The sequence below is a fragment of the Oncorhynchus mykiss genome, chromosome 12 (genome assembly GCF_013265735.2).
Source record: "Oncorhynchus mykiss isolate Arlee chromosome 12, USDA_OmykA_1.1, whole genome shotgun sequence".
NCBI classification, from domain to species: Eukaryota; Metazoa; Chordata; class Actinopteri; order Salmoniformes; family Salmonidae; genus Oncorhynchus; species Oncorhynchus mykiss.
Window position 1 is genome coordinate 20,250,228 of NC_048576.1, and position 18,439 is coordinate 20,268,666.

Consider the following 18,439-nt stretch of genomic DNA (forward strand, 5'->3'; position numbering starts at 1 on the left):
ATGCACGTTCGTGTGTGAATATGTGTGCTTGCATGTACGTGCATACAGTATGTTTGGATGTGTGCAGGTGTGTGGTGTGTTTAGCCCCCACTCATGTAAAGGTTGAATGGTGAATCCCAGAGTGGAGGGGCTGAGGCTGTTTCTGACTAAAGCCTGCTCCTCTGGGCTCCACAGACATTACACACAGCACCATTCGGCTGATTGGCTGTATTCAGCTGCCAAAGGGGGAAATTGACTTCTTTTTGTAGCCCACAGGTAGCAATCACACAGCATTTACCCTCTTTAATCCCGGGGCTCAGAGACACACACACATCGCTGCACTCACTGGAATACACACACACACACACACACACACATCCCTGCACCCACTGGCACACATACACACATCCCTGCACCCACAGGCACACACACATCCCTGCACACACACACATACGCATAATCACATATGTGCACAGACTCTCTCAATTCCCCCTCTCACATGCATGCTTTCTTTAAATAAACAGACATCAGGGTGGAACATACTTCAACATGTTCCAAACAGAGCAACACACACACACAGATACTATACACACTGACTGATCAAAACATTAGGAACACCTTCCTGATATTTAGTTGCACCCCCTTTTCCCCTCAGAACAGCCTCAGTTCAAGGTGTCAAACTTGTTCCACAGGGATGCTGGTCCATGTCGACTCCAATGCTTTCCACAGTTGTGTCAAGTCCTTGGAAGTCCTTTGGGTGGTGGACCATTCTTGATACACACGGGCAACTATTGAGTGTGAAAAACCCATTGCAGTTCTTGACACACTCAAACCGGTGTAGCTGGCATCTATACCATACCCCGTTCAAAGGCACTTAAATATTTGATCTTGCCCATTCACCCGCTGAATGGCACACACACACACTCCATGTCTCAAGGCTTAAAAATCATTCTTTAACCTGTCTCCTCCACTTCATCTACACTGATTGAAGTGGATTTAACAGGTGACATCAATAAGGGATCATAGCTTTCACCTGGTCAGTCTATGTCATGGAAAGATCAGTTTTTGTTCACTCAGTATATATACAGTGGGGAGAACAAGTATTTGACACACTGCCGATTTTGCAGGTTTTCCTACTTACAAAGCTGTCATTTTTATCATAGGTACACTTCAACTGTGAGAGACGGAATCTAAAACAAAAATCCAGAAAATCACATTGTATGATTTTTAAGTAATTCATTTGCATTTTATTGCATGACATAAGTATTTGATACATCAGAAAAGCAGAACTTAATATTTGGTACAGAAACCTTTGTTTGCAATTACAGAGATCATATGTTTCCTGTAGTTCTTGACCAGGTTTGCACACACTGCAGCAGGGATTTTGGCCCACTTCTCCAGATCCTTCAGGTTTCGGGGCTGTCGCTGGGCAATACGGACTTTCAGCTCCCTCCAAAGATTTTCTATTGGGTTCAGGTTTGGAGACTGGCTAGGCCACTCCGGGACCTTGAGATGCTTCTTACGGAGCCACTCCTTAGTTGCCTTGGCTGTGTGTTTCGGATCGTTGTCATGCTGGAAGACCCAGCCACGACCCATCTTCAATTCTCTTACTGAGAGAAGGAGGTTGTTGGCCAAAATCTCGCCATACATGGCTCCATCCATCCTCCCCTCAAGATGGTGCAGTCGTCCTGTCCCCTTTGCAGAAAAGCATCCCCAAAGAATGATGTTTCCACCTCCATGCTTCACGGTTGGGATGGTGTTTTGAGGTTGTACTCATCCTTCTTTTTCCTCCAAACACGGCGAGTGGAGTTTAGACCAAAAAGCTCTATTTTTGTCTCATCAGACCACATAACCTTCTCCCATTACTCCTCTGGATCATCCAGAGGGTCATTGCAAACATCAGACGGGCCTGGACATGCGCTGGCTTGAGCAGGGGGATCTTGCGTTCGCTGCAGGATTTTAATCCGTGACGGCGTAGTGTGTTACTAATGGTTTTCTTTGAGACTGTGGTCCCAGCTCTCTTCAGGTCATTGACCAGGTCCCGCCGTGTAGTTCTGGGCTGATCCCTCACCTTCCTCATGATCATTGATGCCCCACGAGGTGAGATCTTGCATGGAGCCCCAGACCAAGGGTGATTGACCGTCATCTTGAACTTCTTCCATTTTCTAATAATTGCACCAAAAGTTGTTGCCTTCTCACCAAGCTGCTTGCCTATTGTCCTGTAGCCCATCCCAGCCTTGTGCAGGTCTACAATTTTATCCCTGATGTCCTTACACAGCTCTCTGGTCTTGGCCATTGTGGAGAGGTTGGAGTCTGTTTGATTGAGTGTGTGGACAGGTGTCTTTTATACAGGTAACGAGTTCAAACAGGTGCAGTTAATACAGGTAATGAGTGGAGAACAGGAGGGCTTCTTAAAGAAAAATTATCTGTGAGAGCCGGAATTCTTACTGGTTGGTAGGTGATCAAATACTTATGTCATGCAATAAAATGCAAATGAATTACTTACAAATCATACAATGTGATTTTCTGGATTTCTGTTTTAGATTCTGTCTCTCACAGTTGAAGTGTACCTATGATAAAAATTACAGACCTCTACATGCTTTGTAAGTAGGAAAACCTGCAAAATCGGCAGTGTATCAAATACTTGTTCTCCCCACTGTATACCAGAGCAGATATGAAAACAGTCAGAGAACTTCAAACATCCATTATCTTTTCATTTTGACATGGGGCTGTACTTGAACTGTTATGAAGACTGTGAAGAAGTGTTTTGCAGCGTTGACATTAGAAGAGAAGAGGTTAAAAAGAAGAGGTTAGCAGTGATGCCCCCTTGCCATCATGTCAGAAATCGTATTTGCTAAAAACATCTACAAGCAAACCAACCCACACAGCATACCAACACCACGCTCCACAAACCCAGCCCCAGAGGCTACCCACACTCATTCAACCATACACACGCGCACCCACACCTACACATACACAAACCACACTCTCCGCACTGAAGCCCACAGGCTATGCAGACTCTCTCTCTCTCTCATTCTCTCTCTGTCTCTCTCTCTCTGTCTCTCTGTCTCTCTGTCTCTCTGTCTCTGTCTCTCACTCTCACTCTCACTCTCACTCTCATTCTCAGCCCACTCCAGTCGTCTCTGATTTCCCCAGATTGACAGAAGAGGAGCCCAGAAAGAGGAGAGGTTGGCCATGAGGCCCTGGTCAATACTGGAACTGCTGGAACTTCTGCAGGAAATATTATCTGATGCCCATTTATCATGACACAGCTCTCTCTCTCTCTCTCTCTCTCTCTTTCTCTCTCTCGCTCTCTCTCTGTCTCTCCCGCTCCCTTTCTCTCTCTCGCTCTCTCCGTTTATCGACAACAGGAGAGAGAGAGAGAGAGAGAGAGATATGGATGATGGAGAGAGACTGCAAGATGGAGAGAGAGTGGTGGAGAGGGCTACTCTTTGGCAATGTTAACATATATTTTCCATGCCAATAAAACCCTTCAATGGAAATTGAAAATACATTTATAGAGAGAGAGCGATGGAGAGAGATGGAGAGAAATAGAAAGCAGGAGAGAGCAAGACATCGAGAGGGTGAGACAAGTGAAGAAGAGATTGAAGGGGAAGCAGGGCATGTTGTGTTGTCAATCAGACAGCAGGCTCCAGCCAAAGCCTCTCTACCTCTGTCTGTATCTCCTGTATATGTATCATTGTATCAGAGTGCAGAAATAGAAATAGAGGGACTAGTGGGTTGCTGCATCTCCTGCCTCTCCTTCCTACCCAGGCTGAGGAACAGCATCATTAGTGCTGTGCTCTACCATGGCCCTGCTTTAGAAGTCATGCAGTGCCGCCTCACTAGAGGAACACCCACGTTAGACGTGCACCATTGATCTCACCTCTCAAACGCTGGCAGGGAGATTTTTCGTCGTTACCAAATATGATTTCCATCGTGCTCGGATTTGAGTTTGATTGATACATTTAGATCAGGATATTATAGTATTTTGAATAGTGCTTTTCAAAGACCCAGACTAACTTTTATTATTTTGATCTAATAAAAACTGTAGCTACCTATGTTTGCATAAGGTAGGAACACCTACTGTATACAGATGGTCAAAATGATAACCCATTAGATGCCTAGTGCTGAGAGCTGTACCCACGCTGATATCTAGCTCTAGGCTCCAGTGACCTGTAGCCATTGATTTGAACAAATGAGCCGAGAGTTAATTATATGTATGAGAAGAGTAGCAGTGTAAGACACACTGGAGATAGACAGCTCACCATCCATCCTGTAAGAGTTATGTCTGGTAGCATCAAGCAGGAGTGGTGCTCTTCATTTGGGCGGCAGATAATCAGGGTACTTACTTACCCCATCCTCCCCTCCTCCCCCCTCAGTGACTGCTGCTCTAGCAGCCTGCTTGTCATTGACTGATCAATAAAAGGAGCTAACGCTAGCCAGTGCTAATGATTGCTTTAATAATGAATCATCTCCAATGGTTCCATCCAGACTCAGAGCACCACACCAGCTATCGTTTAATGGGACAGATTGGAAAATAATTTTGTATCATACTAATGGACAGTGAGTGGGTGTGAGATGGGATGGTGACATCTCAGATCACTAATCACTATAATGGCATCAGTAAGGAGTGGTTCGTTTGCATGAGTTATGATCCCAGAAGTATATTTCAGCCCCTCCATGTGTGTAGTCAGAACTGTAATGAAACAATCTCATATTTGACAGAGTAAATATTAGTAATAGTTCTAGTTGAGCGAATGCATGATGTCAGGGCATGATGTCACGATCTGACCTCAGTCCCCTCTGAAGAGACATAAAGTCCCTGTAACGATCACATTGATTCACAAAGATAAGCAGCCACCTTTTGTTTGAAGTCCCAGAATTCTACAGAACAATCACTAGCTGGCATCCTATATTGTTAGGAGTGTGAATACAGTACATGTTTTCCTCATCATATTAACTAGTCAAGATGATTGCAGTAGAGATTGGTCCAGTCTGAATATGAACATTTGTTATTTGTTATTTTATTAGGATCCCCATTAGCTGTTGCAAAAGCAGCAACTACCGTTCCTGGGATCAAGCTGGATGACATGTGGATGACATGTGGATGACATGCTTGATCAGCCTGCTGCTTGTGCTATGTAGATACTCAACCTGGTCTCAGAGCGTTTGGATTGTTCTGTACATAAATCCGATATACTCCATTTAGCATGATATGTTACGTTTCGTATGGTATGTATTCATTTGTGGGTGTCCATCATCCATTTCAAATGATATGTTACGAATTACATTTGGTACGATATGTTATGAATTTACAAAATGTACGATATGGTATGAAAATACAACATGTACAATATGTACTTCCCATAGTCCTATGTAAAGTAGGGTTAGGGGAAGGGTTAGCTAACATGCTAAGTAGCTAAAAAGTAGTATGTCATTGAAAAGTTGCTAAGTAGCTCAAATGCTAAAGTTGTTCGTGATGAGATGCGAACACACAACTTTGGGTTGATACATTTTCGCGTTATACACCCAACCACCCTCCTTTCATTATACGCCCAACCACCCTCCTTTCATTATACGCCCAACCACCCTCCTTTCATTATACGCCCAACCACCCGCCTTTCATTATACGCCCAACCACCCTCCTTTCATTATACGCCCAATCACCCTCCTTTCATTATACGCCCAACCACCCTCCTTTCATTATACACCCATCCACCCTCCTTTCATTATACGCCCAACCACCCTCCTTTCATTATACGCCCAACCGCCCAACCACCCTCCTTTCATTATACGCCCAACCACCCTCCTTTCATTATACGCCCAACCGCCCAACCACCCTCCTTTCATTATACGCCCAACCACCCTCCTTTCATTATACGCCCAACCACCCTCCTTTCATTATACACCCAACCACCCTCCTTTCATTATACACCCAACCACCCTCCTTTCATTATACGCCCAACCACCCTCCTTTCATTATACACCCAACCACCCTCCTTTCATTATACGCCAACCACCCTCCTTTCATTATACGCCCAACCACCCTCCTTTCATTATACACCCAACCACCCTCCTTTCATTATACACCCAACCACCCTCCTTTCATTATACGCCCAACCACCATCCTTTCATTATACGCCCAACCACCCTCCTTTCATTATACGCCCAACCACCCTCCTTTCAATATACGCCCAACCACCCTCCTTTCATTATACGCCCAACCACCCTCCTTTCATTATACACCCAACCACCCTCCTTTCATTATACACCCAACCACCCTCCTTTCATTATACGCCCAACCACCCTCCTTTCATTATACGCCCAACCACCCTCCTTTCATTATACGCCCAACCACCCTCCTTTCATTATACACCCAACCACCCTCCTTTCATTATATGCCCAACCACCCTCCTTTCATTTTACGCCCAACCACCCTCCTTTCATTATACACCCAACCACCCTCCTTTCATTATACGCCAACCACCCTCCTTTCATTATACGCCCAACCACCCTTCTTTTATTATATGCCCAACCACCCTCCTTTCATTATATGCCCAACCACCCTCCTTTCATTATATACCCAACCACCCTCCTTTCATTATATGCCCAACCACCCTCCTTTCATTATACGCCCAACCACCCTCCTTTCATTATATGCCCAACCACCCTCCTTTAATTATACGCCCAACCACCCTCATTTCATTATACGCCCAACCACCCTACTTTCATTATATGCCCAACCACCCTCCTTTCATTATACGCCCAACCACCCTCCTTTCATTATATGCCCAACCACCCTCCTTTCATTACACGCTCAACCACCCTCCTTTCATTATACTCCCAATCACCCTGCTTTCATTATACGCCCAACCACCCTCCTTTCATTATACGCTCAACCACCCTCCTTTCATTATATGCCCAACCACCCTCCTTTCATTATATGCCCAACCACCCTCCTTTCATTATACGCCCAACCACCCTCCTTTCATTATACGCTCAACCACCCTCCTTTCATTATACTCCCCATCACCCTCCTTTCATTATACGCCCAACCACCCTCCTTTCATTATACGCTCAACCACCCTCCTTTCATTATATGCCCAACCACCCTCCTTTCATTATATGCCCAACCACCCTCCTTTCATTATACGCCCAACCACCCTCCTTTCATTATAGGCCCAACCACCCTCCTTTCATTATATGCCCAACCACCCTCCTTTCATTATATGCTCAACCACCCTCCTTTCATTATACGCCAACCACCCTCCTTTCATTATACGCCCAACCACCCTCCTTTCATTATACGCCCAACCACCCTCCTTTCATTATACGCCCAACCACCCTCCTGTTATGTTTGGTAACCATACCAAACTAATTTGATTGTCCCGGATTTAATTTACTATGTTATGTCTTGTCTATGAGACCAGGCTAAGAGACTAAAGCCTTCCTCAGAGTCTCAGAGTCAGGCAGCAGCGTGTTCTTAAACAGAGTGAGTGAGCAGAATAAATGACTAATTCTGGCACGCCCAAAGAGAATACTGGCCCTTTTTATTATTACGCCTATTGATTTTCACTATACTACTCTGTGTGATATTCTCCCAACTTCATGACTACCCTTAACCCATCTCTCTTCATCTATGTAGAGCTCTCTCTCACTCACAAACGCAGACACACACTCACACTCACACAAACACACACACACACACACACACACACACAGGCACACACAGGCACACACAAAAAAAGGCTCATACACACTCATATACACACATGCAGACACACAGACGTGTGCATGTACACACACACAGACGCTCAAGAAGTCACAAACACACCCAAATGTACGTCTCTCTCTCACTGCCTGTCGGTCCACATGTAAATGTTGTATGAGTTCTAAGCTGCTGTGTAGGACATCAGTGTGCTTAGTGTCTGTTTGTCTGTATAAACAGACTGTGTAAAGCTCCTGAACCTGAAGGAATCAGCCATGTGTTTCCCCCACTCTCTCTCCTCTCTCCACTCTCTCTCCTCTCTACTCCTCCTCATGAAGAGAGGAGAGGGAGGAGAAGCAGATTTCTACAGCAGTAGATGGCAGTGTATGGGGAAATAGTGTCATTATCATATGGGATAAGACCCTCTACCATCAACCATCTATATATCACATGACCACCCTTACACTCCTCTAGTCTCTAACCTAATTCAGGTGAGTGTTGGCTGGAACCCTTCAGCTCAAGTAGTTTTTTAGGAGAAGAGGGATTTTGAGGGAGCTGGCTATAGAGGGCATATATGAGGTGAGGCAAGAGGAGAAATGGGAGCAGGAGGAGGAGAGGAGGCAGAAGAACACTCATCCAGTTTGCATGGAGATTATAGAGTGACTCTCTGGCTCAGTCTGCTGTCTCTGCCCCCACCTTATCACGACACAACTCTCTTTCTCTTTCTCTCTCTCTCTCAATTCAATTCAATTATTTTCAATGGGCTTTTTTTGGCATGGAGAGAGAGAGAGAGACAACGAGATAGATGTTAACATTGCCAAAGCAAGTAAAGTAGATAATATACAAAAGTGAAATAAACAATAAAAATGAACAGTAAACACTACACTCACAGAAGTTCCAAAAGAATAAAGACATTGCAGATGTCATATCATGTCTATATACAGTGTTGTAATGATGTGCAAATGGTTAAAATACAAATGCTCTCTCTCTCTCTCTCTCTCTCTCTCTCTCTCTCTCTCTCTCTCTCTCTCTGTCTCTCTCTCTCTCTCTCTCTCTCTGTCTCTCTCTCTGTCTCTCTCTCTTTCTCTCTCTCTCTCTCTCTCTCTCAATTCAATTCAATTCAATTCAAGGGGCTTTATTGGCATGGGAAACATGTGTTAACATTGGCAAAGCAAGTGAGGTAGATAATATATAAAGTGAATATATAAAGTGAAATAAACAATAAAAATGAACAGTAAACATTACACATACAGAAGTTTCAAAACAATGAAGACAATCCAAATGTCATATTATATATATACAGTGTTTTAACAATGTACAAATGGTTAAAGGACACAAGATAAAATAAATAAGCATAAATATGGGTTGTATTTACAATGGTGTTTGTTCTTCACTGGTTGCCCTTTTCTCGTGGCAACAGGTCACAAATCTTGCTGCTGTGATGGCACACTGTGGAATTTCACCCAGTAGATATGGGAGTTTATCAAAATTGGATTTGTTTTCGAATTCTTTGTGGATCTGTGTTCTCTTGAGAGCCATGTCTGCCTACGGCCTTTCTCAACAGCAAGGCTATGCTCACTGAGTCTGTACATAGTCAAAGCTTTCCTTAATTTTGGGTCAGTCACAGTGGTCAGGTATTCTGCCACTGTGTACTCTCTGTTTAGGGCCAAATAGCATTCTAGTTTGCTCAGTTTTTTTGTAAATGATTTCCAATGTGTCAAGTAATTATATATATTTTTTCTCATGATTTGGTTGTGTCTAATTGTGTTGCTGTCCTGGGGCTCTGTGAGGTCTGTTTGTGTTTGTGAACAGAGCCGCAGGACCAGCTTGCTTAGGGCAAGTACTGTTCTCCAGGTTCCTCTCTCTGCTTTGTTATGGAAGGTTTGGGAATCGCTTCCTTTTAAGTGGTTGTAGAATTTAACGTCTCTTTTCTGTATTTTGATAGCGGGTATCTCTCTCTCTCTATCTCACTATGTCTCTCTTCTCTCTCTCTCTCGCTCTCTCTCTCTCTCTGCCTCTCTCTCTCCCTACTCCCAATACTGTGGGGATCAATAGTTCTGTTAGCTAAAGTTTCTACTGCAGAGTGACAACTGCATTGTTTGTGATTTATGGTACATGATGTTGCCATAGGGCTCCTCTCTATACTCTCATTGGATTAGATTGCTGTGTATTGAATGTGTGTGCTGTTTCTCCTGTCAGAGAGAGAACAGTCAGATCCTCCACCTCCATACTGTCTAATCCTCTCAGTAATACATTAGAAGATAAGATGAGGAGGGGCTGAGAAACCAAAGAAGCATCCATGATACTCAGTGCCAAGCAGCCTGGCACACCCAGCTGTACACACACACGCACGCACTCACACACACGCACACGCACGGCCATGGACGTACGCACACATATGCACGCACACACACACACACACACACACACACACACACACACACACACACACACACACACACACACACACACACACACACACACACACACACACACACACACACAGTACACACAGCATTATTTCAGTAATCTGAGCTGGAGGGGCAGCTGTGCTGTGGGTAGAGGGGTTTGTTTCAGGGCTGATTTGTTTGTTTGGGCTCTGGCACCCAGATGAGCAGTAATCAGAGGAGTTAGAAGACAGGATTGTGTTAGCCATGACACTGATGAGGCTGCTAGGCTTCTTCCCCCACAGTCCCATGCACAGCCCCGGACCTCAACAACTCAATCCCACAGCACCTCACCGCAATCTGGGCCAAGCTAGCACACACAGAACACACACACCCAGCACTAAGCACACAGGGAGACCCATTGCCAAACAGCCTCGGGAAATACCCTTTTGGACAGGGTAGTTAGTAGACTGATTTAAAGATGCGATACAATTGATTAAATTGATGTATTAAAGTGTGAAGAGCTGTGTGTGTGGTTTTGCCAGATTTTGAATGGGTGTATGATTCAGAGGGGTTGGGTTAAATGCAAAAGACACATTTCAGTTGAATGCATTCAGTTGTACAACTGACTAGGTATCCCCCTTTCTCTGTCCTAAATGTGTGTTTGTTTAGATACAGATACACTACATGACCAAAAGTATGTGGACACCTGTTTGTCTAACATGTTATTCAAAATAATGGGTATTGGGCGCAAGGGTCTAAGGCACTGCATCGCGGTGCTAGAGGCATCACTACAGACCAGGGTCCGATCCATGATCGGGAGTCCTATAGGGCGGCGCACAATTGGCCCAGTGTCGTCCAGGTTAGGGGAGGGTTTGGCCGGGGGGCATTACTTGGCTCATCGTGCTCTAGCGCCTCCTTGTGGCGGGCCGGGCACCTGCTGGCTAACCGCTGTCGTCAGTTGAACGGTGTTTTCTCCGAAACATTGGTGTGGCTGGCTTCCGGGTTAAGCGGGCGGGTGTTAAGAAGCGCGGTTTAGTGGGTCTTGTTTCGGAGGATGCATGACTCGACCTTCGCCTCCGAGCCCATTGGGGAGTTGCAGCAATGAGACATAATCGAAATTGGGGAGAAACATGGGGTAAAACACACAAAAAATATTATCATTGTAATGGGTATTTATATATGGAACAAGAAATGGCCTTCCCCAAACTGTTGCCACGAATTTGGAAGCACAGAATCATCTAGAATGACATTGTATGCTGTAGCTTTAAGATTTCCCTTCACTGGAACTAAGGGGCCTAGCCCGAACCATGAAAACAGCCCTAAACCATTATTCCTCCTCACCAAACTTTACAGTTGGCACTATGCGTTCTACGAGCTTCAGCACTTGGCGGTCCCGTTCTTTGAGCTTGTGTGGCCTACCACTTCACGGCTGAGCCGTTGTTGCTCCTAGACGTTGCCACTTCACAATAACAGCACTTACATTGGACTGGGGCAGCTCTAGCAGACAGAAATTTGACGAACTGACTTGTTGGAAAGTGGCATCCTATGACAGTGCCACGTTGGAAAGTCACTGAACTCTTCAGTACAGGCCATTCTACTGCCAGTGTTTGTCTATGGAGATTGCATGGCAGTGTGCTCGATTTTATACACCTGTCAGCAACGGGTGTGGCTGAAATAGCTGAATACACTAATTTGAAGGGGTGTCCACATACTTTTGTATATATAGTGTATCTTCTCTAATTTACTTTCCCAGGTGTGAGAGGTTAGTATTGACATCCTCTCAATGAAGCTATAGACTGTGCTGCTGGCAACATGTTAGAACTGATATTCATTCCCCTCTCCCCAGGGCCGGTGCCAGGGAGGACAACATTCATTTAACTTTATCAAGCTATAATTTCCCTCAAATGGCTTTGGCTCTGTGTTTTGAATGTCCCGTCTCTCTGCCCAAGGCTAGTGTTGGTTCTGCTTCTGTATCGAGCCTGTATACTGACTTTCTTCTCTCTCCACTCCGCAGGATTGGTGGTGCGAGAGGCCAGTATTGAGATCACACGGCAGCAAGTAGAGGAGCTGTTTGGACCAGAGGACTTCTGGTGTCAGTGTGTTGCCTGGAGCTCTGCAGGGACCACCAAGAGTCGCAAGGCACACGTCCTCATCGCGTGTGAGTAACGGCCTCTACCCTGTCACCATTGAGTCCCCTCAACTCTGTCCTCATTCCTGTCCCCATCCTGTCCCCATCCCTGTCCCTATTCCTGTCTTCATCCATTCCAGGCTCCATCCCTGTCGCCATCCCTGTCCCCATCCCAGTCTCCATCCCTGTCCCCATCCCTGTCTCTATCCCAGACCCCATCCCAGTCTCCATCCCTGTCCCCATCCCAGTCTCCATCCCAGTCTCCATCCCAGACCCCATCCCAGTCTCCATCCCAGTCTCCATTCCAGACCTCATCCCAGACCCCATCCCAGTCTCCATCCCAGACCCCAACCCAGACCCCATCCCAGTCTCCATCCCAGACCCCAACCCATACCCCATCCCAGTCTCCATCCCAGTCTCCATCCCAGACCCCATCCCAGTCTCCATCCCAGTCTCCATCCCATACCACATCCCAGTCTCCATCCCAGTCTCCATCCCAGACCCCATCCCAGACCCCATCCTTGTCGCCATCCCTGTCCCCATCCCAGTCTCCATCCCAGACCCCATCCCAGACCCCATCCCTGTCTCCATCCCAGACCCCATCCCAGTCTCCATCCCTGTCCCTATCCCAGACCCCATCCCTGTCCCTGTCCCCATCCTGTCCCCACCCTGTCCTAATCCCTGTCCCCATCCCAGTCCCCATCCTGTCCCCATCCCACTCCCTTCTTGTCCCAGACCTCATCCCAGTCTCATCCCTGGACTCATCCCAGTCCCCATCCTGTCCCAGACCCCATCCCAGTCTCTATCCCTGTCCCCATCCCAGTCTCCATCCCTGTCCACGACCCTATCCCAGTCTCCATCCCAGTCTCCATCCCTGTCCCCATCCCAGACCCCATCCCAGTCTCCATACCTGTCCCCATCCCTGTCCCCATCCCAGTCCCCATCCTGTCCTCATCCCTGTCCCCACCCCAGTCCCCATCCCTGTCCCCATCCCAGTCCCCATCCTGTCCTCATCCCTGTCCCCACCCCAGTCCCCATCCCTGTCCTCACAGTCAAAGAGTCACCGAGAGTGACTCTTTCCAAGTTGATCTGTATCTGCCAGTTGTACAGGCAGTCAAGAAAAGGCTCTCATAACTAATGGCAGTTACGTGTTCTTTTGAGCGTGGGTGGGTAAAACAGCCCATAGACTCCAGTTTCATTGTGTATAAACTAGGAGGAACTGAGCAGAGACAGGGAGTGCTGTATACACACAGCACAAGGATATGTTTATACCAACATTTCCGGTTATTTGTTGGTGGTCCTCAAATGCTATTTTCTTATGTTAGTAATTCTACCAACATGTTTTCCAGTAACAACACATTTATTTCTTCCCTTGCGCTTAAATCAGTTTAACGTGACCCAGAGGACATGCCAATCAAAACGTGAAGACGAAATAGAGTAGTTTTATGTCTTTCAGTTGTTGAGTGATCACAACAACAACAACAAAAAAGAGTACACTAAAATGCCAAAAAATGTACTGAACTCTGACTGTTTTTCTGCTTTATCTTTATCACTGAGCCATGGGTCTTCTGCAATCATCGGTATTTGTATGGACCTTATGCATTTCTGACTTCAAGCCATGTTGTGTCCAGTCTCTCTCTTTCTCCAATAGAGTGACAGAGGTCTCTGGGACACTTATATCCCTTTCATACACAGACCAAAATCCCACTAATTTACCATGCATGCATTTTTATACCAGCCTTTTCATAAATCTGAAAGGAGTAGAGATAAAATGAATGGAAAAATATAAGCTACTAAAGACCTACAGTAGTCATGATTCCTGCATTTTCACAGACCCTGTAACCAAAATACGATGGGTGTCAGAGGGGCGGCCACGATGCGTCACTTCTCCATTGGCCTTTCAGAGACCCTGTTAGGATGACTCACTAGACATCTGAGAAAGTGCTGTGTTCATGCCTCTGTTACTACTCATCACCAGCATGCACTTAACAGCAGCTATACTCATCACCAGTACTCACTTAACAGCAGCTATACTAATCACCAGCACTCACTTAACAGTAGCTATACTCATCACCAGTACTCAATTAACAGTAGCTATACTCATCACCAGTACTCACTTAACAGCAGCTATACTAATCACCAGCACTCACTTAACAGTAGCTATACTCATCACCAGTACTCACTTAACAGTAGCTATACTCATCACCAGTACTCAATTAACAGTAGCTATACTCATCACCAGCACTCACTTAACAGTAGCTATACTCATCACCAGCACTCACTTAACAGTAGCTATACTCATCACCAGTACTCACTTAACAGCAGCTGTACTAATCACCAGCACTCACTTAACAGCATCTAAACTCATCACCAGTACTCACTTAACAGTAGCTATACTCATCACCAGTACTCAATTAACAGTAGCTATACTCATCACCAGCACTCACTTAACAGTAGCTATACTCATCACCAGTACTCAATTAACAGTAGCTATACTCATCACCAGCACTCACTTAACAGTAGCTATACTCATCACCAGTACTCACTTAACAGCAGCTGTACTAATCACCAGCACTCACTTAACAGCATCTAAACTCATCACCAGTACTCACTTAACAGTAGCTATACTCATCACCAGTACTCAATTAACAGTAGCTATACTCATCACCAGCACTCACTTAACAGTAGCTATACTCATCACCAGTACTCAATTAACAGTAGCTATACTCATCACCAGTACTCACTTAACAGCAGCTATACTAATCACCAGCACTCACTTAACAGTAGCTATACTCATCACCAGTACTCAATTAACAGTAGCTATACTCATCACCAGTACTCACTTAACAGCAGCTGTACTAATCACCAGCACTCACTTAACAGCATCTAAACTCATCACCAGTACTCACTTAACAGTAGCTATACTCATCACACCAGTACTCACTTAACAGCAGCTATACTAATCACCAGCAATTAGTTAACAACAGCTCTACTCATCACCAGCAATTAGTTAACAGAAGCTATACTCATCACCAGTATTTAGTTTACAACAGCTGTACTCATTACCAGCAATTAGTTAACAACAGCTCTACTCATCACCAGCAATTAGTTAACAGAAGCTATACTCATCACCAGTATTTAGTTTACAACAGCTGTACTCATTACCAGCAATTAGTTAACAGCAGCTATACTAATCACCAGCAATTAGTTAACAACAGCTCTACTCATCACCAGCAATTAGTTAACAGAAGCTATACTCATCACCAGTATTTAGTTTACAACAGCTGTACTCATTACCAGCAATTAGTTAACAGCAGCTATACTAATCACCAGCAATTAGTTAACAACAGCTCTACTCATCACCAGCAATTAGTTAACAGAAGCTATACTCATCACCAGTATTTAGTTTACAACAGCTGTACTCATTACCAGCAATTAGTTAACAACAGCTCTACTCATCACCAGCAATTAGTTAACAGAAGCTATACTCATCACCAGTATTTAGTTTACAACAGCTGTACTCATTACCAGCAATTAGTTAACAACAGCTATACTCATCACCAGCATTCAGTTAACAGCAATTATACTCATCACCAGTATTTAGTTTACAACAGCAACACTCATCACCAGTATTTACTGTAGTCAACATCAGTTATGCTCATCACCAGCATTTACTGTAGTTAACAGCAGCTTTACTCACCACCAGCATTTAGTTAACAGCAGCTACACTCATCACCAGCACTCACAGGATCTAAACTCATCACCAGCATTCACGTAACAGCAGCTATACTCACCACCAGCATTTAGTTAACAGCAGCTACACTCATCACCAGCACTCACAGGATCTAAACTCATCACCAGCATTCACGTAACAGCAGCTATACTCATCACCAGAATTTAGTTAACAGCAGCTATACTCTTCACCAGAATTTAGTTAACAGCAGCTATACTCATCACCAGCATTTAGTTAACAGCAGCTATACTCATCACCAGCATTTAGTTAACAGCAGCTATACTCTTCACCAGAATTTAGTTAACAGCAGCTTTACTCATCACCAGCATTTAGTTAACAGCAGCTATACTCTTCACCAGAATTTAGTTAACAGCAGCTTTACTCATCACCAGAATGTAGTTAACAGCAGCTTTACTCATCACCAGAATGTAGTTAACAGCAGCTATACTCATCACCAGAATGTAGTTAACAGCAGCTATACTCATCACCAGCACTCAGTTAACAGCAGCTATACTCTTCACCAGCATTTAGTTAACAGTCGCGATACTCATCACCAGCATTTAGTTAACCGCAGCTATACTCATCACCAGCATTCAGTTAACAGCAGCTATACTCATCACCAGCACTCAGTTAACAGCAGCTATACTCATCACCAGCACTCACTTAACAGCAGCTATACTCATCACCAGCACTCAGTTAACAGCAGCTATACTCATCACCAGCATTTAGTTAACAGTCGCGATACTCATCACCAGCATTCAGTTAACAACAGCTATACTCATCACCAGCATTCAGTTAACAGCAGCAATACTCATCACCAGCATTTAGTTAACCGCAGCTATACTCATCACCAGCATTTAGTTAACCCGCAGCTATACTCATCACCAGCATTTAGTTAACCGCAGCTAAATCAAGTTGTATTTGTCACATGCTTGCTAATTGTATTGCATACTTATGAGCGCTTAACCAACCATGCAGTTCAAAAAATCGTTATGAAAATATTTACTAAATAAAATAACAAGTAACACAATAAAATTACAATAACAAGGCTATATACAGGGGGTAGATAATAAACAGCAAGTAGCAGCAGTGTAAAAAATAAAGGGTGGTCAATGTAAATAGTATGGGTGACCGTTTGATTCATTGTTCGGTAGTCTTATGGGTTGGGGGTAGAAGCTGTTAACCTCTCTGGGATCGTTTGGGACGCTAGGGTCCCACCTCTGGGATCGTTCGGGACGCTAGGGTCCCACCTCGACAACAGCCAGTGAAATTGCAGGGCTCCAAATGCAAAACAACAGAAATCCCATAATTAAAATTCCTCAAACATACAAGTATTATCCACCATTTTAAAGATAAACTTCTTCTTAATGCAACCGCTGTGTCAGATTTCAAAAAGGCTTTACGGAGAAAGCACACTTTGCGATTATGTTAGGTCTGCACCTAGCCACAGAAACCCATACAACCATTTTCCAGCCAAGGAGAGTGTCACAAAAGTCAGAAATAGCATTAAAATGAATCACTTACCTTTGATGATCTTCATCTGGTGGCACTCCCAGGTCTCAATGTTAGACAATAAATGTTTGTTTTGTTCGATAATGTCCCTCTTTATGGCCAAATACCTCCTTTTTGTTTGCGCGTTTTGTCCAGTAATCCGAATGCTTCACATCTCTGGGATCTTTCGGGAAGCTAGCGTCCCACCTCGCCAACAGCCAGTGAAATTGCAGGGGGCGAAATTCAAAACAACAGAAATGTCATAATTAAAATTCCTCAACCCTACAAGTATTTTACACCATTTTAAAGATACACTTCTCGTTAATACAACCACAGTGTCCGATTTCAAAAAGGCTTCTCGGCGAAAGCAGAACATATCATTATGTTAGGTCAGTAATGAGTCACAGAAAGCATTCAGCCATTTTCCAACCAAAGAGAGGTGTCACAAAAAGCGGAAATATAGATCAAATTAATAATTAACCTTTGACGATCTTCATCAGATGACACTCCCAGGACAATGTATACATGTATGTTTTGTTCGATCAAGTTCATATTTATATCCAAAAACAGTTTACATTGGCGCCATGTTCAGAAATGCCTCCAAACCACCGGAGAAATTGCAGAGAGCCACATCAAATAACAGAATTACTCATCATAAACTTTGATGAAAGATACATGTTTTACATATAATTAAAGATAAACTTGTTCTTAATGCAATCACTGAGTCAGATTTCAAAAAAGCTTTACGGCAAAAGCACAATATTCAATAATCTGAGAACAGCGTTCAGCCACAAATGCAAGCCATACAGTTACCTGCCAAATTGTGGAGTCAACAAAAGTCATAAATAGCATTATAAATCTTCACTTACCTTTGCTGATCTTTGTCGGAATGCACTCACAGGACTCCCACTTCCACAAGAAATGTTTGTTTTGTTCGATTACATCCATATTTATCTCCAAATACCTCCGTTTTGTTCGCACGTTTAGTTCACTATTAAAAAGGCACA

At 44.3% G+C, this 18,439-nt stretch overlaps 1 protein-coding gene across 3 annotated transcripts in view; it reads left to right on the forward strand.

Moving 5' to 3' along the window:
* LOC110537154 (netrin receptor UNC5C) overlaps positions 1 to 18,439 on the forward strand; it is a 263,198-nt gene that overhangs the window by 142,882 nt on the left and 101,877 nt on the right. For all 3 annotated transcript variants that reach the window (XM_036937158.1, XM_036937160.1, XM_036937159.1), the window contains one exon: positions 12,095 to 12,238. In XM_036937158.1, coding sequence (XP_036793053.1) covers positions 12,095 to 12,238 — 144 coding nt within the window. The remainder of the gene's footprint in view (positions 1 to 12,094; positions 12,239 to 18,439) is intronic.